The sequence below is a fragment of the Zootoca vivipara genome, chromosome 14 (genome assembly GCF_963506605.1).
Source record: "Zootoca vivipara chromosome 14, rZooViv1.1, whole genome shotgun sequence".
NCBI lineage: Eukaryota > Metazoa > Chordata > Lepidosauria > Squamata > Lacertidae > Zootoca > Zootoca vivipara.
The window spans coordinates 46,437,782-46,465,107 of NC_083289.1; the positions used below are offsets into that span (position 1 = coordinate 46,437,782).

The 27,326-nt window shown below is 46.0% G+C and overlaps 1 protein-coding gene across 1 annotated transcript in view; it reads left to right on the forward strand.

The window, feature by feature from the left end:
- Window positions 1-27,326, forward strand: part of GRIN2A (glutamate ionotropic receptor NMDA type subunit 2A) — a 210,067-nt gene that overhangs the window by 116,664 nt on the left and 66,077 nt on the right. Inside the window, exon 4 of the mRNA XM_060282391.1 lies at window positions 17,861-18,453. Within this exon, the coding sequence (XP_060138374.1) occupies window positions 17,861-18,453 (593 nt within the window). The remainder of the gene's footprint in view (window positions 1-17,860; window positions 18,454-27,326) is intronic.

Sequence of the window (27,326 nt, forward strand, 5' to 3'; positions counted from 1 at the left end):
CATGGGCAGTTTTGTGGGTGCTCGGGCACCCAGGGCTCCAGGGAGTTGGCACCTATGATTACAAACATAGTCTTTGCTCTCCCTGCCAAAAACCCACCCCTTTACCGTGGTGGGTGGTACGTCTTATGAAGATAGTTACAGGTAGGTAGCCGTGTTGGTCTGAGTCGAAACAAAATAAAAAAAAATTCCTTCAGGTCTTTAAGGTGCTAGTGAAGGATTTTTTTTTTATTTTGTCTCATGAAGAGTTAGGGCTGGAGTCGGGTGGTAGTCTAGACAGTCGTGCCAAACAGGACGATTCCAGTGACAGAGTAACAGTGTAATAGCAACAAATAATACATCTTGGGCATGAGCCATTTCCCTGATCAATACCATCTAATCAGTGTCGTTTTCTCCTTAGTTGTGAAGAATAGGGAGCCCGAGGGCTCTTGTCTGCTAAGCAATTCGATTCGATTTGGCAATTTGATTCGCCTGGCAATGGATCTTTGTGACAAAACGGATGCCCTTTCGTCTCTCCGCGGTTCCTTAATTAAACGCTATCTCTTTCTGTCTTCACCCGGCGAGCAAAGGTTGGATTCAACCTAATCCAAACGGGAGGGGAAGAGGGCAGAACTGGAACCTGGATCTTCCTTTTTGAGAGAGGCAAGTTGTTTAACCAAGGCGGCGGCGAGTGGAGATTAGTCGGCAGGAAAGAAGATTGGCACCCTCTGAATCACAGCCAGAATTTGCTGGTAGGGTGAAAGGCAGGGAGGCCAACAGTAGGTGGCAGCAGAGTGAAGGATAGCCGGTGGGGGGCTGTCTGATTGCAGACTGAGGTCAGTGGGGCAGTGCCCCATTTGCCCATATGGGCCAAACTCCACTGCTTGCAGAGGAGCAAAAACATGAAGCTTTCATTCCAGATTTAAAAGAGTCAGGATTAGGGATGTGTGACTCTGTCCATTTTGGTTTCTCCCCGTTTCTCATTTTTTCCAATCTTAAGTTCAGCTCTCCACATTTCCACATCAAGCTTGCAATTATATATATAAAAAAGATTCTTGTGATAATTCAACAGGATTCTAGTGTGAATTTCTATGCACTTTTGTTAATGCACAGGTGTTTCCAAAGCAATCTCCCCTAATATAATGCATTCTTACATGTTGTTTTCACTGCCACAAACATTTGTATGCACACTTGACCCTAGTATATGCATTTGTGTACACGCTTGAGAACTGCACTGCAACATTTAAGGAAGTACGGATTCTGAAGGATGGCTGTGATTCAGTCTTCATAGTATGCTGCATAAGAGAACGAGGCAGTTTTGCTTTTAAATGTGAATTGAATAAAATTCCTTCCCTGACCCTAGTCAGGGCACATGAAAAGTGCTCCAGGAGAGAGCTACCCTGGCCTCCTGCGTAAAAGCTAATTTAACTATTGAGTAAAATTTAGCTCAATAAAACCTTATGCAGTTGTATTCAATCCTGTGGCTTTTATCAAGTTATTTGTTCATTTCATACTGCTTGATTGTAAAAACAAAACAAAAACAAAACCTCACCGTGGTTTAAGAAAAGAATAAACCAGTAAAAGACAATTAAAATACTAAAAAATAACAATACCAGCAATAACACCCCCCCCAAAAAAACAGGAATAGCATTCTAAAATTCTGGGTAATCTGTTAAACTCAGAGGAGACCTATTGCAATTGGGGGGGGGTGTTATTGCTGGTATAAGACGACCCCCAACTTTTCCAGCTAAAATATAGAGTTTGGGATATACTTGTCGTATTAATAAAACGACCCGGCGTATAAGACAACTCCCGACTTTTGAAAAGATTTTCCTGGGTTAAAAAGTAGTCTTATACGCAGGAATATACTGTAATTCAAGTTAGGTAAAGGTAAAGGGACCCCTGACCATTAGGTCCAGTCGTGACCGACTCTGGGGTTGCGCACTCATCTCGCATTATTGGCCGAGGGAGCCGGTGTATAGCTTCCAGGTCATGTGGCCAGCATGACAAAGCCGCTTCTGGCAAACCAGAGCAGCACACGGAAACACCGTTTTCCCTTCCCACTGTAGTGGTTCCTATTTATCTACTTGCATTTTGATGTGCTTTTGAACTGCTAGGTTGGCAGGAGCTGGGACCAAGCAACGGGAGCTCACCCCGTCACAGGGATTCAAACCGCCGACCTTCTGATCAGCAAGCCCTAGGCTCAGTGGTTTAACCCACAGCGCCACCTGGGTCCCTAGTAATTCAAGTTAGTCATGCCCATTCTTGGCAGTGGGTCTACTCTGAGCAGGGCTCTAACTCCTCTTTTGCTTTTCACCTTCTTATCATCATCTACGAGGATGTGTGATGGTTTTGCATGTTTCTAGATCTCCATAACCTTTTAAAGGAGGTGCTTACTCCATTAAAAAAAAACAAAAACCCCGAACATATTCTGCACATTTGGTAAACTGAAAGCGGGGGAGCCAGGAGAGTTAAGAAGAAGTTTTGTCCTTAATTGTCAGCTTCGTTAAAAGCCTTCCGATTTCAACCCAAATTCCATCTCCCAACACTGTTTTCTTCTTCTTCTTCTCCTCAATTTATTGGGTTTAATGATAACCTTTCGGGAACAAAGAGCCTGGGGGATTTAATGTGCCGCGTCACCTCGAAAGGAAGAATCCTCTCCAATGCGGCGGGTAATTGAAAGAGGGTCTGGGTGCAGTTTGTGGCCGGGGGGGGGGGGGATTAATAGCGAGGATTTCAGCACCAAGACTCTTTCAAAACATCTTAGAGAGGTAATCACCCTTAGCCTTGCCACGGGGCGCCTTGCATCGATGTCCCTCAGGCATCAGCTGCCGCCGCAAGCCCTCGCTTACAATGAGCGAGTTAGCAGTGCAGAAGGAATCCTTTAATGCTTCTGGATTTATAAAATAACCATGGTTTCCATTCAAGAGTGGAAGGGTTGGATTCCCGCTCCCCCCCCCACTTATCCTAAGCTGCACCCAGGGCCGTATTTAGGTTTGATGAGGCCCTAAGCTGCTGAAGGTAATGGGGACCCTTTACATGTCCAGCTGCCCTTTGCCAACAACAAATTGCCGCTGTTTTGTTGTTGTTGAGTATATGCTATGCGGTAATTTATGGGCCTAATAGATACCTAATAGATACCAAGCCATTTGCCCATAACAAAATATGTATGTTATCAAAGTAATTGTTAAACTGAAATACAATTAAGAAGTATATTAATAGTGAAATACAATTAAGAAGAGAAGTATATTAATAGTGAAATAATTATTAAGCTCTAACTTAAAATGATTTTTTATTCATAACAAATTAAAAAAGGCAAACACATTGGCATTTGGCAATAACAAAAGTTCCTTTAGAAACACAATTTACAAAGACTCATTTTTTTGGGGGGGGGCAAGAATGGGGTCCTAAGCTATAGCTTGTTTAGCTTATACGTACATCCGACACTGCAAGAACAGACATTTGTGCGTAGTCAAGAGGTGGGGGGCATTTTTTTTTTCAAACCAAGGGCGACGTCCTCTCCTGTGAAGCCTTCTGGGGGCCGCATGCCGGTGGCTGTTGTAGCGAAGCAAAGAATGGGCAGAGCAGCAAATGTCAGTTTCAACTTTTTGTCTGACTTCTTCCCTCTCACAAACCCAACTCTGTCCTTGATCCAGGCTAGCGAGAGTGGAAAGGCACATTTCACCCAAGGAACAAGCAAGGCAGGGTTGGTGAAGGATGTCGGCTGATATTCTTCCTTTCTTTCCCCAGACTTCCATGTCAATTTCATTAGAGTTTCAGGCATGTGTTTAAAAACATCTCGTACATTTGCCTAGAAGAACACAACATTTGTGGTCCCAAAGCACACAAGCTGTTTTTTTTCAAAATTTATTTAAAAAATGGGGGCCAATCCCTTCTGTCTATTCTAAGTATAAGGTTCTGCACTTAGGCAGGAAGAACCAGCTGCACAGATATAAGATGGGGGACTCCTGGCTTGCCTGCACGTGTGAAAAGGATCTAGGGATCTTGGTAGACCACACGTTTAGCATGAGTCAACAGTGTGATGCAAGAGCAAAAAAAAAAAAGGGGGGGGGAGGAAAGGAAAGTTAATGCTATTCTAGGCTGCATCAACAGAGGTCCAGACCACTCCTCGGGCCACCCCAGTGGCAGGGGGGGGGCTCAGAGGGGGACAGCATGAAGAAGGAGGAGGATTGTGTTAATATTATAAGAATAAGATTCTGAATTGGATTAGAAAACCCGCCATAACTATGTAAAGAGGTAGGGAAATCCAGGAGGAGGAGAGTCGTGGAAGCCATTAATATTTTTCCTTTTTCCTTTTTTTCCTTCCCTTTTTTTCCCCTTTTCATATTTTTGCTTTTTTTTTATCTCCTTTTTTCTTTGTTTTTCTTTTTTCCAGTACAGTGAAGAAATAGCTGGGGGATAAGCCAATCCCCAGAGATCCTCCGCCTTTGTCCTCTCAGTGGCAGGGGGGGGATGAGGGGGGAGGAAGGAGGGGGGAGGTCAAACCCAGCTTAAAATGGACCCCTTTGTTCCCCAATACCCATGGGGCTCACTGGTGGCAGAGGTGGGCTTGTGGGTGGAGGGAAAATGAAGGGACAGAGTTTATGTTGTATACTTTGTATGTGTTTTCTTTTTCTAAAAATTAATAAAAATTATTCAAAAAACAAAAAACAAAAACAGAGGTCCAGACCAAGGGAAGTAATAGTACCACTCTTTCTGCCGTAGTCAGACCAAACCTGGAATATATTGTCCACTTCTGGGTGCCACAATTTAAGACATTGGCAAGCTCAAATGTGTGCAGAAGAGGGCAACCAAGATGATCAAGGATCTGGAAACCAAGACTTATGAAGAATGATTGAGGGAGTTGGGTCTGGTTAGCCTGGAGAAGAGGAGACATGGTAGCCATCTTCACCTATCTGAAGGGCTGTCACATGGAAGATGGAGCAAGATTGTTTTCTTTTTTTTTTTTTGAACATACTTTTTATTAATTTTACAAAATACAAAAAAGCAAAAAAAAAAAAAAAAGGTACATACTTAAACCCCTTTTCCACCTCCTTCCTACCCACCCACATGGGTCCTCCCCTGCCACAGAAGTATCCCATGTATGTGAACAGTCAGAGATGGTCCATTTTATGCTTGGGTTTCTGTCCTCCCCCCCCTCCCCTGACCCCAAAGCCCCCCCCTGCCACCAGGGAGCTCCAGCAAACCAGGGCAGTACGCAGGAGGACATCCATCCAACCATCTATTGTCATACCAAAAAAAAAAGAGAAAAATAGAAATAGAAAAAAGGGGGAAAAAAAAAGAAAGAGCGAAAAAAGAAAAAAGAAAAAACAATACAAAACAAAAAAATTTTCTTGCATTCATAGTTGTAAAACCATATTTTGTGGGCTTCCCCTCCCCCCCCCTTCCCCGGTTTTCATCCCTTTTTTTATCATCTGCAACAGTTTCTTACTTTATAAAAATACACCTTTGCATCTTATACAACTTATAAATCAATTGTTAACATTTTCATCTAATATTCAAATCACTGAGAAATCAAACTCCCATTTTCTCTTCCCGTGCCTAATTTTTTTGTTTTTTCTCCCTCTATAAGCCTCCATATTTTCACATTTTCCAAAATCCATTCACTTTTAAAACTATAACTATTCTCAATTTAACCTTACATCCCCGATTGCCGGCTTCCCCCCCCAATCCAGCAAATTCCAAAATCAGCAGACCAGTTATAAACCTGTTAATCCATCCTTAATCACAACATCACTTTCCCTTCACCCCACCCCCTGTTTACAGTCTTTTGTCATCCAGGCCACCATACAGGACCCCTGAATTTCTTCTCTTCTCTGCATATTTTTTCCTTCTTCCCTGTGGGCGTTCTGGAGTTCCAATGATACCAATCGTGCCCCCCTCAAAAGCAGGGCACTCCATCCAACTTTTTGTAGAGTAGAGTCATCATTTTTTTCGTGGTGTGCTTCATTTTGTGTTGAATCATCACAATCCTCATCTTCTTCTTTTCCTTCCCCATCATTGTCATTCTCACATTCATCTTTTTCAGTGTCCAAAGCTTCATCTCCTAAAAAATCATATTCCGCCATCACCTCCTGGAATTTTTCCTGTAACTCTTGCCGTCGTGTCTCCTCTTGACATAACTCTATTCTTGTTTCCCACATTAAGGTCAAAACAGACCGCTGGAACTCAGGGGAACACTTTTTTGTTGACATATTTCAGTCCTGCCAAGGTCAAAACTTGTCACGTGGGGTGGAATATGATCACAGTTTATTTTTCGACTCCATTTTAACAAGCTGGCTGCATTCTTCAAGTCTTATTAACAATAAAGTTCGAACTCACATTTCACAAACACTTAAGCCAAAAAAGAGATTCCACAAAGTCCAGAAATACAAAGTGAAGTAAAATTTGACTCATAAATCCTGACAACTCACTGGGTTGTCTGGGCTGCCGGCTCCCGAGTGGAAAGGTTTTTTTTTCTTAGGCTGTACCTCTTATTGCAGAGCAGTCATAAACCGCAGTCTCTCTCCCCTTTTCACCCTGCATCAAAGGGGAGATTCTCTTTGATGCCTTTGAGGGATCCTTTGAATTGTAAATCTTCTGTTTATGGCCTCGGGTTTCTATTTACTGTCTCTTTTGTTGCCGTGGGGGGGGGGTGGCTTCCTCTTTTCTCCCCTCTCTCCCAGATCCAAATTGTTTTATAATAATCCAAATCATGAGGTTACTTACAGTCTTTTCCAATCATTTTATTTTCGGAAGAATCCAGCGCTCTCCGCCTTCGGCTTGAAGCTTCTCCCTGCTAGAATAACGTTGCCGCTCAAAATGGCTCCCGCGACTTCTACCCTCCTCGCTCCGGAGCTCTTATTAGAGCTAGCCGAAGAGTTGGGGAGTCCGGATTGGGTCTGTGCCGAGCAAATTGCCCTCGGGACGCCCTTCCCGAGGTTCTAAGGGGCGCAGCGTCGCTCTCGCTGCCCTCCCCACTCCTAGCAGAGACGGGCCGTCTCGGAGACGAGACGAAGCCCCGCCGATCGACGCTGGCGCTGAACCCGGAAGCCGGAGCAAGATTGTTTTCTCCTGCTTGGGAGGATAGTATTTGAAATATACTCGGAGTCAAGAGTGAATTTCATGCTCTTTATTCAGCTCATAGTCATCAAGGAGGAGAAGAGAAGACGAATGGCTCTTTTCCCCAAACCATCTGCTTATATACATTATTTACACAATGGGCCTTGCGTGATTGGCTACTTCAGGGCTACACCTGTGGGCCAATTATATTATGGATTGACTTCTGCCTGCAGCCTGATTGGCTGCTCCTACAGGCCAATCAGGTAGCAGATTCACTTCTGCCAGCCGCCTGATTGGCTGCTCCAGCAGGCCAATCAGGTTGCGGATTCACTTCCACCTGGAGTTGGATTGGGTAGCTCCCGCTGATTCTGAATCCTATTGTTCTAGGATTCAGCTCAGTACATAACACCATTCAAACGAATGGCTTTAAGTTACAAGAAAGGAGATTCTGACTAAACACCAGGAAGAACCTTCTGACAGTAAGAGCTGTCTGACAGTGGAACGGTCTCCCTTAGGATGTTCTGGACTCTCCTTCCTTGGAGGTTTTTAAGCAGAGGTTGGAGGGTCACCTGCCATGGATGCTTTGGTTGAAATTCCTGCATTGCAGGGAGTTGAACTTGATGACCCTTGGTGTCCCTTCCAACTCTACAATTGTACGATTCCATGACTTGCAAACCTATCGTCTGTCATTTCTCTTTATTGAACTGTCTCAGGCTACAGTGAGACAGGATCGTGATGCAATCCTATGCATGTCTCTTCAGAGGCACATTATCTGGAGGGCAACTGGGCTTACCCCTAGGCAAGTGTGTACCGGATCGCACCTTCGATGGATCTGATTTTACTTTAGGAGTCCCTTTGCTGACCATCGTTTTCTCTTTTAAAACATTAACCCGCCACCGTCAGATTTACAGGGGGGAAATCTCTCTCTTCCTCACCTTGCCTCCAGTGCTGCTTGTCGAAAAGGATGAGGGCAAAAGCGGCTTTTCTTCTTTTGTAGTGTGATGCTACTCTCAACGGGATTTCGCGCGGAAGGGAATGAAATTGGAGCGGAAGGGAGGCAATCGTGGTGAGGGGGAGCCAAGGCAGAAAATGCTCATTTGTTAAATAAAAAGGTACAGGTACACAGGAGTGAGTCAAATAGATGATGGGAGCTCATCTTTGTTCTGCCTCTTTCTTTCTCCATGTCTCTCCAGATTTTAATTATCTGACCATCTGCATATTCTCTTTCCGTAACCTCAAAATGCATTTGTCCTTAGCCTGGGAAAATCAGTGGCTTGGAGGTTGGTGGGAGCCTACTTGTGGAATTTCTGACTTGCTTCCCTGTTCTTCTGAAGACCCAGTAGCCAATGTTGCAAATGCCATTGGTGATTTATTATTATTATTATTATTATTATTATTATTATTATTATTAATTTATACCCTGCCCATCTGGTTGGGTTTTCCCAGCCACTCTGGGCGGCTTCCAACAAAATATTTAAACACAATAAAACATCAAACATTAAAAACTTCCCTAAACAGGGTTGCCTTCAGATGTCTTCTAAAAGTCAGATAGTTGTTTATTTCCTTGACATCTGGTGGAAGGGCGTTCCACAGGGTGGGAGCCACCACTGAGAAGGCCCTCTGCATGGTTCCCTATAACCTCACTTCTCGCAGGGAGGGAACCGGCAGAAGGCTCTCGGAGCTGAATCCTCCGTGCCTGGGCTGAATGATGGGGGTGGAGACGCTCCTTCAGGGATACTGGGCCGAGACTATTTTAGGGCTTTCAAGGTCAACACCAACACTTTTAACTGTGCTCGGAAACACCTGCACTAGTTGCCATTTCACCTCAATTCAAGGTGCTCACATCAGTCTTTACAGACCTAAAGTACTCAGGCTCCAAATACCCCAAATACCACCTCCTTCCCTACAGATCTTCTTGGGTGTTAAGATTGGTGGGGGGGGAATCTCTTGGTAGTTCCCCTGCCCTCAGAACCTTTGTGGGTGGCAGCCTGGGAGAGGGTCTTCTCTGTGGTGGCCCCTCATTTGCAGAACTCCCTCCCCACAGAGGTGTGCCTGGCACCTTCATTAGACAGCTTCCAGGGAATGCTGAAGACACCCCTCTTTACCTTGGCTTGGGACACTCAAGGTGCATATGGGGGTGGAGACGTGCCTTCAGGTATACTGGGCTAAGGCCATTTAGGGCTTTAAAGGTCAGCACCAACACTTTGAATTGTGCTCAGAAACATACAGGGAGCCAATGAAGGTCTATCAGAATTGGTGTTATGTGGTCTTGGCGGCCGTTCCCAGTCACTAGTCTGGCTGCCCCATTCTGGATTAGTTGTAGTTTCAGATTGTATATCTGATATACAATCAGGTGTCAAGAGCACTTCCGAGCTAAAGGATTGCATGCGGCAGATGGTTAACTCTTTTTGGTCAAAGATAACACAGTCCCTTCTACAGCTCTGCATACCTACTGACCATAGCTATCAACTTCCGGATTTGAAAATAAGGGAGCAGCAGCGGCGCGGCACTGGAAGTTGCTTCTGTGCATGTCCAGACATGCACAGAAGCGACTTCCTGTGCCAGCTCTGCCCGATTTCCGGTGCCCAGATATGGGCAGAGCGGCACCGGAAATTGGTTCTGCGCATGCGCAGAAGTGACTTCTGGTACCAGGCTGCCCATGTCTGCATGTCTGTTGGGCACCAGAAATCGCTTCTGCGCATGCCCGGGCATGTGCAGAGGCCATTTCCGGCAGCACTCGGCAAGCCAAGTGAGCGAGCAGCCAGCCAGGAGCTGGGACATTTACGCAACTGAGGAGCCTCCCTGGCTGGCAGGAGCCGCTTTCTTATAAATCCGGGGGATTTACGGGATATTTTGCAATTCGGGATAACAGCGGGAAACAGATTTAAATACGGGGGTTTCCCGCAAAAAACGGGAGACTTGACAGCTATGCTACTGACACCAATTTAGCATCTAGGTCCATGCTCTCTGGAGCAGTTGGAGCCACAGACTAGACTTCTGCGACCTTCCTGTTGTGTTGACTGGGAGCTTAGCTCTGTTCTGGAGTTCAAAATCCTTGTACCCATTAACTGCTGTTCTGTCATTCTAAGCATGCATGTCTTATGCACCTGGCTTCAGTAGGCAGATCTTAGTGTTCTCCAAAATCTCCAAATTTCAAGTCTATGCTGCCCTGATGTAAAATGTGGTTTTGCTTTGGGTGAATCGACAAAACCAAAATGAAACATATTTTCCAATGGGAAGTGCTTTCTTTCCTTTCCTTTTAAAAGCGGTTCAAGTTAAGCCTCTCTTTATTCATTCACAGCTTGATCAGTTTAATTTGGAAAGAGCCAGTTTGCCGGAGAATGAGGAATCTCTCTGCTATTTATACCTATCAGGGAATAATTATCGCCCAAGTTGCACACTGATTTGCTATTTAGTGGGAGTGTAGAGCAGCCGACTTCACCACTGGCACAAAAGACATAAACACACACACACACACACACACACACACACACACACACAGAGTGAAATGGTCCCCGGCTAATTGTGCCTTCTTGCCTTTGCATCAAATCCCCCATTGAATGAGAAATATTGCAGAGCGTCGCTTTGCAAACACCCTTCCCAATTTGGAAATGACCCTCAGAGGTTGAAAAGTCCTAATGCGCTTGCTTAATCCCAGCCCCTGTTTCTTGCCTATTCAGTAATTATGTAAGGTAAAGGTAAGGGACCCCTGACTGTTAAGTCCAGTGGCGAACGACTCTGAGGTTGCAGCGCTCATCTCACTTTACTGGCCGAGGGAGCCGGTGTTTGTCTGCAGACAGCTTCCGGGTCATGTGGCCAGCATGACTAAACCGCTTCTGGTGAACCAGAGCAGCACATGGAAATGCCATTTACCTTCCCGCCGGAGCAATACCTATTTATCTACTTGCACTTTGACGTGCTTCTGAACTGCTAGGTTGGCAGGAGCTGGGGCCGAGCAACGGGAGCTCACCCTGTCGTGGAGATTCGAACCGCCGACCTTCTGATCTGCAAGCCCTAGGCTCTGTGGTTTAGACCACAGCGCCACCTGCGTCCCGTTGTGTACACCATATTATGTACACCATATTAATTCAAGGATGGGGGAATTCTGGCCTTTCGTTCTTGCCTTCTGGACTCTCCTCAGCTGCACCCCTCAATGGACCTGCTACACACCCTCCTTGGTGGTTTTTGCCTGCTTAGAATGTCTCTCTGGATTCTAATAAGGCCTTTTGCTTTTTTGAATGCGGGATACCGAATGGTCTGTTAGAGTAGGTTTCTGTTAGAGTAGGTGGGCCAAGCTGGTTTCAGGCTTAGCGTATTGAAGAACTGGCTCATGAGAGAGAAGGAAATAAAACTTTTTGGAAAAGTCCTAAGCATCTCATCCCTCCTGGGATTGGTTCATTTTCTCGGCTCTCTCTGCAATTAGTCTGCCTAGCCTTTTTCTTCTCCCTAAAAAAAGAGACAAGCACTGATTTGTTGTTTGGGGGAAATGATGCAGAAGGCAGTGAAATAATAATAAAAACAAACCTCTGATGGGAATTCGAAGTGCAATGCCATCTGCCTTCATTATGAGCAGTCAGAGGGAATTACATGCTATCTCCCAGTGGTGGAGAAATCTGATAAACAGATAAATTTCATGGTAAAGTTGGACCCTCTGGCAGATGTTAGTTGACCACTGCAAAGAAGGGAAAGGCAAGAGATTTGAGCCATCTAGAAATGGCTTGTTGGTGAAGGAATATTGCATATTGGGGCCATGTTTTAGCAAGGGAGAGAATGCCTCAGGTTGACTCCCTCCAGCCTATCAAGAGTTAAGATTCCATCCCCCCCCCCCAACCACCATTTTTCATCCAATTATCACCAGGGCAGCAACCTTTAATCAATTGATTAACCAGCTCTGGTTGATTAATTGTTGGAGGCTATTAAGAGCAAATTCGAACCAGTTGGGCTGCAAGCTTAAGGACATGAGAAGTGATTTGGTCCCATTGTGCTGTCGCCACAAGGAATTAGAAGAAAGAATGTAATAAAGGTGGCCCAAGGGTGTTGAGTCTGAGCTACCGGTAGCTAGCCGCTAATCTGGATGGGCCTTCTGATGTGTGATGGACAGGTCCTGGGTCTGCCTCCTGATGAGTGGGAGCTGGTGTTTCTAACAGCCAATCAGGAGGGGGTGGAGAGAGAGAGGGGGGTGGTGGTATTTAAGTTAGATGCTGATGGATAAAACCACATGTTAAATCAGGGTGGGAGTCTTTACTTGCATAATTGCAGGGGATGGACTGGATGGCTCTTGAGATTCATTCCAACTGCCCCCACCTTTTGGCAGCCCCAGATTGCTCCAGGGGAGATCTGGGGGCTGCCTTGACTCACCTTGGACAAATCCTATATCAGCTTGAATTGATTGATGATCTGGGATTTGCCCAGACCGGGTGCATAGCCCGACAGGCCTAAGATCACCTGGTAAAGTTCTCAGGTTGTTGTTGTTGTTTAGTCATTCAGTTGTGTTGACTTTTCGTGACCCCATGGACCAGAGCACGCCAGGCACTCCTGTCTTCCACTGCCTCCCGCAGTTTGGTCAGACTCATGTTGGTGGCTTTGAGAACACTATCCAACCATCTCGTCCTCTGTCGTCCCCTTCTCCTTGGAAGGGTGGAGGGTTAGGACAGCGAAATTAGGGACACAATTTTATTTCCAATAGCTGACGTTGTGAACTGTCACAGTGTTTGTCTTGCAGATATTTCAGGTCAGCCTAGAAATGTCATAAACTTTACAAACTTGTGTTTCATGGCCCCATTGTCTGCCACCTTTCCCCCCTATATCATTCTCCTGTGTGTATCTGCCTAAGTTGCTGGGCTATTAATGTTCCTACCACAATAAATCTGCTCCTCCTTAAGACTCCTTTTTGCTTTTTGCTGTGAGAGATTCTTGCCCTTGTGTTGGGCTGGGGGTGGCCCATTCTTTCTCTTCTACTTTGTTGTCGAGCATGAAATTTGAGATTTTGCAGTTTCCGTCCTGTGAACAATCAGAACATTTTCAGAGCAGAAAACCCCGAAGGTGTGTGCCAATTAAAGCTAATGCACACCTGCTCAACGAGAGGAGAAAAAAACCTAATTCATTTTTGGGTGAGCTGCTCTTACATTATGTTCCTTTGAGATGTCTGCTTTCATGAACTTCACACGCTAAAGCCAAAACGATTTGAGGCTTTGCGGGAACAAGTCCCAAAGAACTGCACAGCGCCTTTGCTGTTGTAAGCCTTGTAGTTAATGCAAATGATGGCAGTAGAGAATGCATTTACACACCCAGTACTTGGGCTAATAAATATCTGTGGTGGGTTCTGCTTAAAAACATGGATAATCTCTGCCTGGGATTCTGCTTCTTCCCTTCCCTTTGGTTGATGCTCTGCATCCTGTAATGCTCGTCTTTTCTCACTAGGTGCCGCTAGAGTTCTGCACCTAGAATCCTGGCCTTAATGCTTGCAAAGGGAAGCTGCCCATTTAGCCCCCCAAAGAGCTGCTCCTCCCAGAATTCTTCATGATTGAGAAGGACCAACTGTTGTAGTTCTTAAGCAGGAGAGCAAATGTAATGAACCAACAATTTTGGAGGTGGGAAGGAGCCAGAAAAAGAGTCTTTGCATGAGCTGACCTTTCCACCAGCAAAGTACAGTGGAACCTCGGTTTATGAACACCTCGGTTTATAAATTTTCAGTTTACGAACACCGCGGACCCGTCTGGAATGGATTAATTCACTTTCCATTACTTTCAATGGGAAAGTTTGCTTCAGTTTATGAACGCTTCAGTTTAAGTACTCTGCGGACCGTCTGGAACAGATTAATCTACTTTCCATTACTTTCAATGGGAAAGTTCGCTTCAGTTTATGAATGCTTCAGTTTATGAACAGACTTCCGGAACAAATTGTGTTCATAAACCGAGATACCACTGTAATGACAAAAAGTAGTAGGCTCTGTTATGATGAAAGACTCATACAGAATGCAGATAATGGAAACGAAAACTTGTAAGGCTCTAGCCCAGGGGTCAGCAAACTGTTTCAGCAGGGGGCCGGTCCACTGTCCCTCAGACCTTGTGGGGGGCCGGACTGTATTTGAAGAAAAAATATGAATGAATTCCTACGCCCCATGAATAACCCAGAGATACATTTTCAATAAAAGGACACATTCTACTCATGTAAAAACAAGCTGATTCCTGGACCGTCTGCGAGCCGGATTTAGAAGGGCAGGATCCGGCCCCTGGGCCGTAGCTTGCTTACCCATGCTCTAGCCATAGGAGTGGGCTCCCTGCACAACCTTTGTCTTCCACAAGGAGATAAGGCTTCATGCAATAGAAATCCTATTTTCTCAATATGTAGAAGGGGACGAAGCCATGAATGGGAATGCAGCAGAGAAGATGGAACCAATTGACTCATCCCTTCCTTTCCCTTTCATAGACTGAGGCTCAAACAGCTGGGCTTGGGGCTGAATGATCAAAATATGGTTGACTTTAGCCTTCTGGCAATGAGGTGACGACAATTTCAGTAGGGAGAACTGCCACCCGCTTGGTTGTGTTCTGGTTCGATGCTGGAGCCTACAAGAAAAGATGCAAAGCTGGAAGACCACAAACAGCTCCAAGGGAGCGACATGATCCCCAAAAAGGTTGGGAGCAGGCCAGTGGTGTAGCTTCATGCTCTGCCACCGGGGGCGGAGAACAGGCGGGGGCGGGGCTGGCATGCATTCTGGGGGCTGGGCATGCCGCCTGTGGGGGGGCATGCCACCCACGTGGACGGGGTGCACGTTTGAGGACGGGCCGTCTAGCGCGGCCGGGCGGGGACAGCCGCCATGGCGCCCTTGGGATCATGCGCTGCCCGGGGCAGAGCGCCCCCAACGCCCCTTCCTTGCTACGCCCCTGGAGCAGGCCTTCTATGCCTCTGTCTCTAGGCTCCACCCCCTTGAGAGCCTAAAAGAGTCAACCCTTTGTCCTGAAGAGGGACATCTCTCATATGTTCCTCACATGTACCACAGCCTCCCTCCTGGTGCATTTCTGGACTGGTGATGTGCAGGAGAAGGCACCTCCTTATTCAGGGGAAGGGGGTCTTGTTTAGGTCGTGGTACTGGCCCTATAGACCTTGGTGGCCTGGTAGACCCTATAGGTTCCTCTGGAGCTTCTTGTCCAACCACCTCAGGCCCACTGGTCTCCCCGTCTTCCACAGCCACCTCTGAGCCCCAGACCCAGCTCCTTCTCTGGTGCCCCTGCAGCCTCGGATTCAGTGTCCGAATCACTGACAGATAAATGGGTGGTGACACCTGCTTCCTCACAAAAAAGGACCCAACATCCCCTCACCGGTTTATGTGAATCATCCTGTAAAACATTGCTCTTTCCCCAGCTGCCAAGCCTTTCACGATCTCGGATGAGTCACATAGGGGAGCCCACCCAATCAGAGATCACGCAATATGTGTGAAGATGCCACGATGTCACACGGCCAGTCAGACTGGGCTGCCTGATACCATCACCGAGTGCAAGCCTGGAAAATTGAGGGCAGGGATTCACATTCTCAAAGGGAATGTGGTTTTTCATCCCTGCTGGATATTTTATGCAGGGGCCCAGGGGAGAAGGGAACTAGTTTTGACTCAAACGAAGAATGAGAGAAAAATAAAAAAATTCCTTCAGTAGCACCTTAAAGACCAACTAAGTTTTTATTTTGGTATGAGCTGTCGTGTGCATGCACACTTCTTCAGATACACTTGAAACAAAAGAGTCAGACCCTTATATATATATACAGAGGGTGGTGGTGGTGGGTGGGAATGGGTGATGGGCTGATAGGAGTGGTAAACCTGTAGATGGCTGTTAATGACTGCTGATGACTGCAATTGGTCCTGCGGGGAAAAAGCAAGGGCTGAGGCTCTAAAGAAAGCTTGATCACGCATAATGAGATAAGAATCCAATGTCTTTGTTCATCCCAGGTGGCTCCATGGTTTTAAGCTTGGTAATGAGTCCCAATTCAGCAACTTCTCTTTCCAGTCTGTTCCTGAAATTTTTCTGTAATAAAACAGCTGCTTTGAGATCTTGTATAGAATGTCCTGGGAGATTGAAGTGTTCTCCTACTGGTTTCTCTGTCTTGTGGTTCCTGATGTCAGATTTATGTCCATTTATCCTTTGGCGTAGGGTTTGGCCTGTTTGTCCAATATAGAGAGCTGAAGAATGAGAGAGTTGGGTATGTTTAGCATGGATAAGAGGAGACTAAGGGGAGATAGGATAGCCAACTTCAGATATCTTAAGGACTGTCACATGGAAGATGGAGCAAGCTTGTTTTCTCCTGCTCCGGAGGGGAGGGCCTGAACCAATGGCTTCAAGTTACGAGAAAGGCAGAAACTGCCTCAGCCCCTAGGAGTTGGTGCCTATGCCCAACAGACCCTGCTTTTGCTGATAAAGAGCTAATTCCAACTTGCTCTGTGCAATTTCCTGCTGGCTCGCTCCTGTCACATCCTGTATCAATTTAATAGCGAGAGCCATGCTCATGGACAGAAATCCGTAAAGGAGCGAAACGGCTCAATCGGTGTGTAGTTTGACTCCGATTGATTTGTGTGTCATCAGTGAAAGGCCTCCACCCACCACCCACTCAATGACATCATTAGTTGTGATTACTGCATTGCCGGGGGTGGGACTAGATGACCTTTTAGCTCTGCAGTTTTGTGATTCTAACACGGAAGCCACTTAAAGGTAATGGCTGGTATCTACGGAAGGTTCCAAATCTCTCGAGTCATCTTGCTTCAAAGAAAGCGAGAGCGAGAGCGCGTAATGAGGCTATAGAAGAAGGATCCACAGTGCACACCGAAGGAAACCTTTACACCATGCAATATCCCCTTTCTCCCTTTGAGTAGTCAGATTTCAATTTGAGAGTGAACACACAGGGCTAAACAGAGGAGCTGTGTTGTTCTGAGAAAGTTAATTGCGCTCAGGACTAAATTGGTACCTGGTGTCCGATAAATGATGCAGCGTTCATTTTATGGTGAATCTTGGGGGGGGGGACGCAGTCTGCGTTTGGAGAGCTGCTAATATAAACCTCTATTGTTGTGTGTGTTTGTGTGTATGTGAGAGTTACGCTTCCAAATGTCTGCATCTTCATAGAATCACAGAATTGTAGAGTTGAACGACAGCTCCGGAGTTACCGTATCTAGTCCAAGCCCCTGAAATGCAGGAATAACAGCTAATGTTAGGATATCACAGAACTTGGGAAAGCAAAGAAAACAACAACTAAAATGATAAAAGCACAGAGAAACCACCCATGCAAGGAATATGTCTGGGGACTTTTTAGTGCAGGAGAACAAGATTAAAAGGGGGCACAGTCAAACTTTGGTTCTTGAACAGCTCTGTTCTTGAATGGTTTGCCTCCTGAATGCTGAAAACCCGCAAGTAAATGCTCTGGTTTTTGAATGCTTTTCAGAACCCGAACATCCGGCGTGGCTTCCGTTTTGAGTTTCCCTATTGAATTGAGACTTCTGCTTTCAGTTTTTGGTTTCTGAACGTTTTGGAAGTCGAACGGTCTTCCGGAACGGATTATGTTCGAAAACCTAGGTTCCACTGTACATGATAATTCTGGCAAAACTGTACATGATAATTCTGATGGTAAGAGCTGTTTGACAGTTGAATTGACTGTGATGGACTCTCCTTCAATGGAGGCATTCAAGCCCCTTTCAGGGGTTCTTTAATTGTGATCCTTTTATTGCAAGGCTTTGGACTAGATGAACCTTGGGGGTCCCTTCAACTCTACAGTTCTGGTATTCTAAACCTTCCCTACAGATCAGTCTAATATTAATAAACTTCTCCCTTCCTTTCTTCCTTTGTAGGATGTGATGTCCATGTTTTTCCAGTTTGGGGCTTCCATCCAACAGGAAGCCATCATCATGCTAAAATTCATGCAATACTACGACTGGCATGTCTTCTCCTTGGTAACCAGCACTTTTCCCGGCTACCGAGACTTCATCAGCTTTATCAAGTACACTGTGGAGAACAGTTTTGTGGGCTGGGACATGCAAAACATCATCACCCTCGACACGCCCATCGGTGATGCCAAGACGACCATTCAGCTGAAGAAGATCCACTCCTCTGTCATCCTGCTTTACTGCTCGAAGGACGAAGCTGTTTACATCCTGGAGGAGGCCCGTTCCTTAGGCTTGACTGGTTATGACTTCTTCTGGATTGTCCCCAGCTTGGTTAGCGGGAACATGGAAATTACTCCCAAAGAGTTCCCTGCGGGGCTGATTTCGGTGTCCTATGATGAGTGGGACTACCGATTGGATGCCCGGGTACGCGATGGCCTTGGGGTTATTGCTACGGCTGCAACAGCCATGTTGGAAAAGTATTCATTCATCCCCGAGACGAAGACGAGTTGCTATGGACAGCAGGAGAACGGCGACCGGCCATCTCACAGGCTGCACAAGTAAGGCTTCCTCTGCTCGTTTGTTCTTTTAAAAACTGTAATATCTGCAGCTTTTGAGATCTTTGGGGTGGGAGGGGGAAGCTTATCTGTGTAGATCAAGGGCGAGGAATTGGTGGCCCTTCAGATGTTGTTGGACTCCAGCTGCCGCCATTGGATTGTTGTAATGCGTTCTACGTAGGGCTGCCCTTGAAGACGACTCAGCAACGTTCGTCGGTCCAAAATGTGGCAGCTAGATTACTGACTGAGGTTCTCTTTGAATCTCATGTAAGCCCTGTTTCAAAATAAATAAATGAGTGGCTCCCAACAGATTAAAAACAGAATAGAACATCAAACATTAAAAACGTCCCTAAACAGGGCTGCCTTCAGAAGTATTCTAAAAGTTAGATAGTTGTTTATTTCCATGACATCTAATGGGAGGGCGTTCCACAGGGCAGGTGCCACCACCGAGAAGGCCCTATGCCTGGTCCCCTGTAACCTCACTTCTCGCAGGGAGGGAACCGCCAGAAGGCTCTCGGAGCTGAATCCTCCGTGTCTGGGCTGAATGATGGGGGTGGAGACACTCCTTCAGGGATACTGGGCTGAGACCGTTTAGAGCTTTAAAGATCAGCACCAACACTTTGAATTGTGCTCGGAAACACCTGCACTAGTTGCCATTTCACCTCAATTCAAGGTGCTCACGTCAGTCTTTACAGGCCTAAAGGACTCAGGCCCCACATACCCCAAAGACCACCTCCTTCCCTACATATCTTCTTGGGTGTTAAGAGTGGCGGGGGGGGGGAGAATCTCTTGGTAGTTCCCCTGCCCTCAGAACCTTTAGGGGTGGCAGCCTGGGAGAGGGTCTTCTCTGTGGTGGCCCCTCATTTGCAGAACTCCCTCCCCACAGAGGTGTGCCTGGCACCTTCATTAGACAGCTTCCAGGGAATGCTGAAGACACCCCTCTTTACCTTGGCTTGGGACACTCAAGGTGCATATTTTTAGGATCCACAGTTTTTCCGTAATTATATGTTGCTTTAAAAGGATTTTAATATTGTGTTTTAATTGGCGTAGCCCAGCTTGGGACCTTAGGGTGAAGGGCGAGTAATAAATTGTATAATCATCATCATCATCACCATCATCCTTGACCATTGGCAGTGGAGGCTGGGGCTGATGGGATTTGGAGTCCAGCAACATCTGGAGAGCTGCAGATCCCCCCCACTCCTAGTGGAGATTATGATGGTGATGTTTCATGCACCTTACTTCCTGATGTGGCAGGCAGCATTTCGCAGTGCGCATGGAGGTCAGGAGCTCAGATCAGATACCTGAGCAGTGGAACTCAAGTTTCGTTACCCTTTTATATCAATGAGGCAGCTTGAGGAACGAGTGACCAACCCACTTTCTGTATAGGGCCACAACTGGAGATGGCCAAAGGGTGATATTGCAAGCCCTTGTTTGAAACGCTTGCAAACCTTTCTCTTGGGGAGCTGTGGGAATGCAGACCCTAACTTGGGCTGTCCTTCTCTTTGCATCGTAGGAGACCTAATTGAAATAAGCCTCTCGCTTTATGAAATGATGTTAGGGGAATTTAGAGTTTTTGTGTACAATTATTTTTAATGGCCAACTGCTCCGATAGTCAAGGATCTGTCGCTGCAGATGAAGCACATAATGAGCACATTGAGAAAGGGAAACAGTGTATTCATGAAATGAGTAGCTGCTCGATGAGTCAAAGTTGCGTTCAGAACATCGCAAAACTGTTAATTGAGGGCTGTTCCAAGTGACCTGTTTATTGAGCATTCGTTGTGATTTGTTTGCGGGGAGATTAGAGGACGTTGGCTATTTATTGAGCATTCATTGTGATGTGTTTGGAAAGAAGTTAGATGACGTGTCAAAGCAAGTGATATGACATGCTTTCCAGCCAGATGGGTGGGGTATAAATAATAAATTATTATTATTATTATTATTGGTTTCCGGACTGTTGGCTGTGATTCTCCAGGGGTTTGACTTCACCCCGGGAGGTAAACTCCATTGTATCTCGAAAGAGACTGTAATGGCATGTGGTGGCTACTCACGAGTAACGACGCCAGGCTTCCAACTGTCTTTTAACAGTTTATTAAGTGCAAACTATGTACAGTGCGGAGCTACCAAAAACATGTCCATGTTAGTCGCCCGCAGAATCCAGGAGTGCCCCTCTCTTGCTCCCACCCCCCCAGCATAGGAACTTTCGAGACCCTCAAGCGCCTCCTCCCCTCTTTACGCTTGACCCCGTGACCGGTTGGGGGAGAGGAAGTAACGCCTGACCGCTCTCTCCTCCGAGCTGACCATTTCCTCTCCCTCCTCATTGGACGTCTCGCTGCTTCCTCAGCCGGAAGAGGTGGTGGAGGAAAGGAGGGGGTGGGGATCCCTGTAACCTCTGGCGGACCCTCTGGGAGTTCCCTGACAGAGACAGAGAGCAACACCACCACCACCAAATTTTCTCCTGAGCCCCCTGAGAAATAAATCATGAAAACCTCTATTCTCGTACATAAAGGTAAAGGTAAAGGGACCCCTGACCATTAGGTCCAGTCGTGACCGACTCTGGGGTTGCGCGCTCATCTCGCATTATTGGCCGAGGGAGCCGGCGTATAGCTTCCAGGTCATGTGGCCAGCATGACAAAGCCGCTTCTGGCAAACCAGAGCAGCACATGGAAATGCTGTTTACCTTCCCGCTGTAGCGGTTCCTATTTATCTACTTGCATTTTGACGTGCTTTCGAACTGCTAGGTTGGCAGGAGCTGGGACCAAGCAACAGGAGCTCACCCCGTCACAGGGATTCGAACCGCCAACCTTCTGATCAGCAAGCCCTAGGCTCAGTGGTTTAACCACAGCGCCACCTGGGTCCCTATTCTCGTACATACACCACAACTTATAACAGTCCACACCTCTAAAACACATTCTTTTTATGTGACCCACAAGATAATTATAAACCTTTGGAGCTGGTCTTTGATCTTCTGGAGAATTTGCAAATGAAATGAAGCTCCGCCGTTCTCCCGCAAAGGTTTCTTTATGCTTTGTTCAACTTGCCAGTCTTCATTTGTGAGTCAATTCCCCCCCCCCTCCCACAAGGGCAATACATCATACTCTCTTGTACCAAGCATTCAAGTTCGCAACTTTTAAGTCCTTCTGGAATGTGGCTATCGCCATACATGCAGCTATTAAAGAGAAATCCAATTAGTAGTTTATCCACCAAGTCCTGATTCTCATTTAAATACAGATTCAGTTACACAAGCTCTGGAGACTTCGTGACATGCTGATGTGTAATTTTACTCATCTCATTAAATGCTTGTTCCCCAAAATTTACCACCTTGGGGCATGTCCACCACAAGTTCCTATAGCTGCCTCTCTCCCCACACCCTCGCCAGCACATGGATGACATTATGTTTATGCATATATGAAAGCTGCCTATTCCAGAAGCTGCAGTGAGTGTAGAAGGAAGCAGCTAAGCTGCTCATGGGAACAGGATACTGGCAACATGATGCTCTTTTGCTCAGAGAGAGCTTCTGATTTGTTACTGGTCCGGGTTCAAAAATTATTTATTATCATATAAATGCTGTAAAATGTTATACCCGATTTCTTTCCCTATTTATATAATAATGATAAATGCACTAAAAAGGTAAAGGGACCCCTGACCATTAGGTCCAGTCGTGACCGACTCTGGGTTTGCGGCGCTCATCTCGCGTTATTGGCCGAGGGAGCCGGCGTACAGCTTCCAGGTCATGTGGCCAGCATGACTAAGCCGCTTCTGGCAAACCAGAGCAGCGCACAGAAATGCTGTTTACCTTCCCGCTGTAGCGGTACCTATTTATCTACTTGCACTCTGACGTACTTTCGAACTGCTAGGTGGGCAGGAGCTGGGACTGAGCAACAGGAGCTCACCCCGTCGCGGGGATTTGAACTGCCGACCTTCTGATCAGCAAGCCCTAGGCTCTGTGGTTTAACCCACAGCGCCACCCGTGTTATATAATAACGATAAATGCACTATATAGCTACAAATAAGTTACATTTACATTGACTTTCAGCTCTTGTAGAAATATATCCATAAATATTCACCTAATCAAAAAACCGCAATATCCTACTGCTCCCCAGTATAACATATCATCATATTGCAACAATACATTTTGTTCTTCCTATTATTAAACACCTTAATCTATGCTCCTGCATAATAACTTATTTTAAGATGTTCGGCTTCCCTCAAACAATGAATATCGGTTTGCTGAATCCTGTACTTTGTTGTTCCAACAGGAGAAAAGCAAACTTAATTTCTCAATGCACTTGTTTTCTCATTGCCTATCCTGCTAGATGAAGCCAGAGGAGCTGGCTTGTAGAAATTTTATTTCCCTTTGAGAAATAAAATATTGCACCTTAAGATTCTACCACCACCCTCCCACGAGATAGGCTTCTCCTGTTGGATAAAGTTGCAATAAGGCAGTGCCAGTTTGGAAGAAAAAATGAATAACTCTTGCCATCCTTCCTAACAGCACTTATTCAAACACATCCAGTGGTTTCACAGGGACCGGATAAAGCTAGGAAGTGGACGCTGCGGAGACCTCTAACCCTTTGCTAGAGCCGTCTGAGTATGCCCGTTTCCACAGGCCTTGCATTACTGATCGCGCCCAAGATGGTTTTTGATACGGACCGCATTTCATTAATGACTTTAATCCCTTGCACCTTAAATAATTTGGTTGAGCTGGGACCGAGATCTTAATTAGAGCAACTCTCATTTCACACATGGCTGCCTTTCGATGGGCTTACCTGCTGGAATCGGCTTGCAACGCCACTTGCAAATATTTTGCTTCCTTTTTCCTTTCCTTTCCTTTCCTTTTATTAAAAAACAAAACAAAACAAATAAACTATAATGCTTAAAAAAGTTAACCTTGCATATTCTGGAAGCACCGGGACAGATCAGGGGGGTCTGAGATGGGCACATGTGGAACCCTCTTGCCTCCCCCACCCCCATGCCAGTAGCTGGCAGAGGCAGAGGGAAAAGTAGGCATGGCCATTTCGCACACTAAAAGCCAGAGAGTTCTATATATATGCACACATTCTTCATCCAGGCAAGCAAGAAGCATTACAGAGCAGGGACGTGTTCCAGGCAAGCAAGAGCGCTCAGGAAAGGTGCGGAGGAGTGCTGCTGCTGATGGGAAGGCCCCTGAAAGCCATTTCGAGAGGTCTAGAGGGCCACGTATACCCAGCCTGTGTTTTCAAGGCAATGCCATAAGGAGTAAATCAATAGGGACCATTTTTTAAATAAAAAAGCTTTATTTAATTCACTGCATAATGTTACAAACAAATAGTGTTATTAAAACAGATACAGCTATAACATTGTTGTTACAGTTATCTCATTTCTCGAGCAGTCTTTCTCCCCCCATCCCCCTCCTCCCCTTTCCCTCCCTTTGTGACTTCTCCCTACTTAATCCTTATACAACCTCTACATGCTTCCCCCCCTTGTTTCTAAATGTACTTAATTACTTAAATCTATAAAATAGTTCAGATAACTCTTCCTATTTGTAAATGTTATCATTACACATTATCCAACTCTTAAATCTTCATAGAACCTTTATATATCTAATATGAGTTTTGGTTCCTCCAATATCACTTTTATATATTCTACAAAGAAAAATTGGGGGGAAATTGGAAATTATTTGTAGAATCAATAGGGACATTATGATGCCCTGTTTGCATACATACTGGTGTTACACCCAACCCGGGGATCCCAGCATCTACTGAGGGTTCGGTTCCTTGGAATGAAGGTCAGTGGAGATGTCTTAAGGATGTATGGTTTTATTTACACACATATATACAACCTGAGCATAGGGTAGAGGGGCTTACAGCATCTGCAACATCAACTTTGTTGGACTGGTCATGTTGTGCGGATGCCTGATGTCTTCCAAAGCAACTAATCTATTCCAAACTTAAAAATGGAAAGCATAATGCTGGTGGTCAACAAAAGAGGTTTAAAGACTCTCTCAAGGCAAATCTTTAAAAAATGTTGTATAAACACCAACAACTGGGAAACACTGGCCTGCGAGCGCTCCAGTTGGAGAACAGCCTTTACCAAAGGTGTCATGGACTTGGAAGACACTCAAACTCAGGACGCAAGGGAGAAACATGCTAAGAGGAAGGCACGCTTGGCAAATCCACACCGTGATCAACTCCCGCCTGGAAACCAATGTCCCCACTGTGGAAGGACGTGTGGATCCAGAATTGGCCTCCACAGTCACTTACGGACCCATTGTTGAAATCGTGTTTATGGAAGACAATCTTACTCGGCTATGAGTGATCGCCAAAGAAGAAGAAGACAGCATCAACACCGGAACAGATCTTGCTTCCCCATTAGTCTCTCAGGAAGTCTCGAGCCCAGCACAGGGCATGGCGTGGGCCTGTCTCCCTGGCGTCCAGCATCAGTCCATTTCTTTCTCACAACTCTCCTATACAAAGGTCCCATTAGCTGATTGTTCTACAGCCTAGAATAATGTGGCACCCAACCAAGTTAGCTGGGGAAAGGTCCACTCATTTGTCTCTATGGCAACCTTTTTGGAGATGATAAATCACAGCACTTAGCTGGCTAGCCAAAGCCATTACCTTAACAAAGGAACTGATTGGGCTGGTTTAGCAACCTCTTCGACTACATTCTAAACCAGGGGTTCCCAACAAAATTTTCTCGAGGACCCCTCATCGAGCCGCTATTGTGACAAGGACCCCCATTAATTCATAATCCTAAAATTAAAAAGTGAGAGCCAAATTAAGAGTCTTTTTATATTTTATATTTATACGTTTTTTACAGTTCTTCCTCTTCATCTGTAGGCCTTTGTTGTTTTAACGAACCACTTTTTAACCAACGGTCCATTTTTAACTACGCGAACTGTCGCTTCCGTGAAAAACAACGCTTTGTTTACAAACACTACTGTTTTGCAAAGAGGCAGCACGTGCCAGGGTGGAGGGAGGGGAATGGAGAAGACAGGGTACCTGCGCAGTAGCGCACAAATGAAGCCGACGCACGAAAAGCATCTTGGGGAGGTGAGCGTTAGTAGAATGCGCGCGCTGCCTCTTTGCAAAACAGTAGTGTTTGTAAAGCGCCACCTAACGGCATACAGCAGAACTACTGCCTCTATCTAATTCTAGTTTTGCGCTAGACTCTGCTCATGCAGGAAGCGGCCAAAACAAAAAATCTGTTATCATACGAAATATATTTAATATATTTTTTATTCTAATAGCATCTTGCGGACCCCTCTGGCATAGCTCGCGGACCCCTGGGGGTCCCCGGACCACCTGTTGGGAACCACTGTTCTAAACAAACTTGGAAAGGACCCAGACTGATTTCTCCAAACTAATAACACTACTCTCCAATAGCTCCACACCATGCTCACAGGGCCAGCTTTACCATGATCCAGAGTGAGGCATCTGCTGCAGGCAGTGGATACTGGAGGATGGAAGCAGCCTCCCTGGCTGCTCCCGTTCTTCTGAGCTGGCAGTGCCTAAGGGTGAAGGCAGTTCAAAGATGGTGTTGAGTCTTTATTAGCCAAAACACAATCTCCATAGACTTCGTTGAGTGTCAGGCCTAATGAGCAGAGCAGCTCATTCCTGGTAACCTTCCTCCATGAAAATCAGCTCTCTTCTGGTTCGGGGAGACAGGGGGGAGGGGAGCTGATCACAGCAGAAAACACCCATGACCTTTCACCAGCCTGATCCATCTGTGCCTCTGGGCCAGAGCTATAGCACTGGTGGGGTGAGGGAGGGCCATCTCCCTGGGTGCAGTTTTTCCCAGGGTGCATTTTGCTCCTCACACTGCCCCTGCCAGCCTCGTGCTGCTTTGCGAGTCCGATCCCACACCCCAGTTAAAGTACTCATTTTAACATCCTTAAAATACCAGTGACTTCTCTTCGTCTCTCTCCGCGGTTTATTTTCCGTATCTTATATCCCTGCATATTTTACAAGAACTATACCATTCTGTATTCCATTATTCCATCCATCAAAACTTATTTACACTGTTGAATTTATTTTAATGCTGGCAGCTTTTTCAGCTGTACACAGTTATTTCCCATATATTCAAGAAACATTTTCCAATCTTCTTTAAACATATGTTCTCTTATTCTCTATGTTAAATCTGCAAGCTGCACATATTCTGTCAACTTAAGTTGCTATTCTTCTTTGACTGGGACCTCGCTCGTTTTCCATTTTGGGGCTAACAAAACACGGGCCCCAGTAGTGGCAACTGGAAATTTTAGGCTGAATTATCCCCAAAATCAGGCATCCCCAGACTTCGGCCCTCCAGATGTTTTGGACTACAATTCCCATCTTCCCCGACCACTGGTCCTGCTAGCTAGGGATCATGGGAGTTGTAGGCAAAAACATCTGGCGGGCCGCAGTTTGGGGATGCCTGCCCAAAATAAAGAACACTGGGTTTTTTTTGGGGGGGGGAAGTACTTTTTTATTCATTATTAAAAAAATGGAATCATTTCCCATTACTCTTTTACCCTTTTACAAGTCCAGTTTCTGCCTCTGATTCTGGACTTCCCTCTGCCACAGACTCTCCGCGCTCATGAAGCCCTGTTACCTCTCTGGCTTCCTCTTCCCAGTCTTTCCTCTCTTTTCCCAGTCATTGTCGTCCCACCACCACTCCCTGGGCTCTGAGCCTTCTTCCCTTGCTAGTTCCCCAGCTGGTTCCTTCCACTATTCCTCCATGTCCAACCAGCCTATGATATTGGTTTCCTCCAGGTCTAAGCAATCCCATGGAGAGACCAATCAGTAGCCAGACAGCAGGAGCAGACCAGAATATGCAGACCTAGTTTTGAGCACATCCAGAGCTGGGCCCCAAATCTTCTGCCCTTGGGTGTCATCTGGGGCTGCATGCAGAGTTTACAG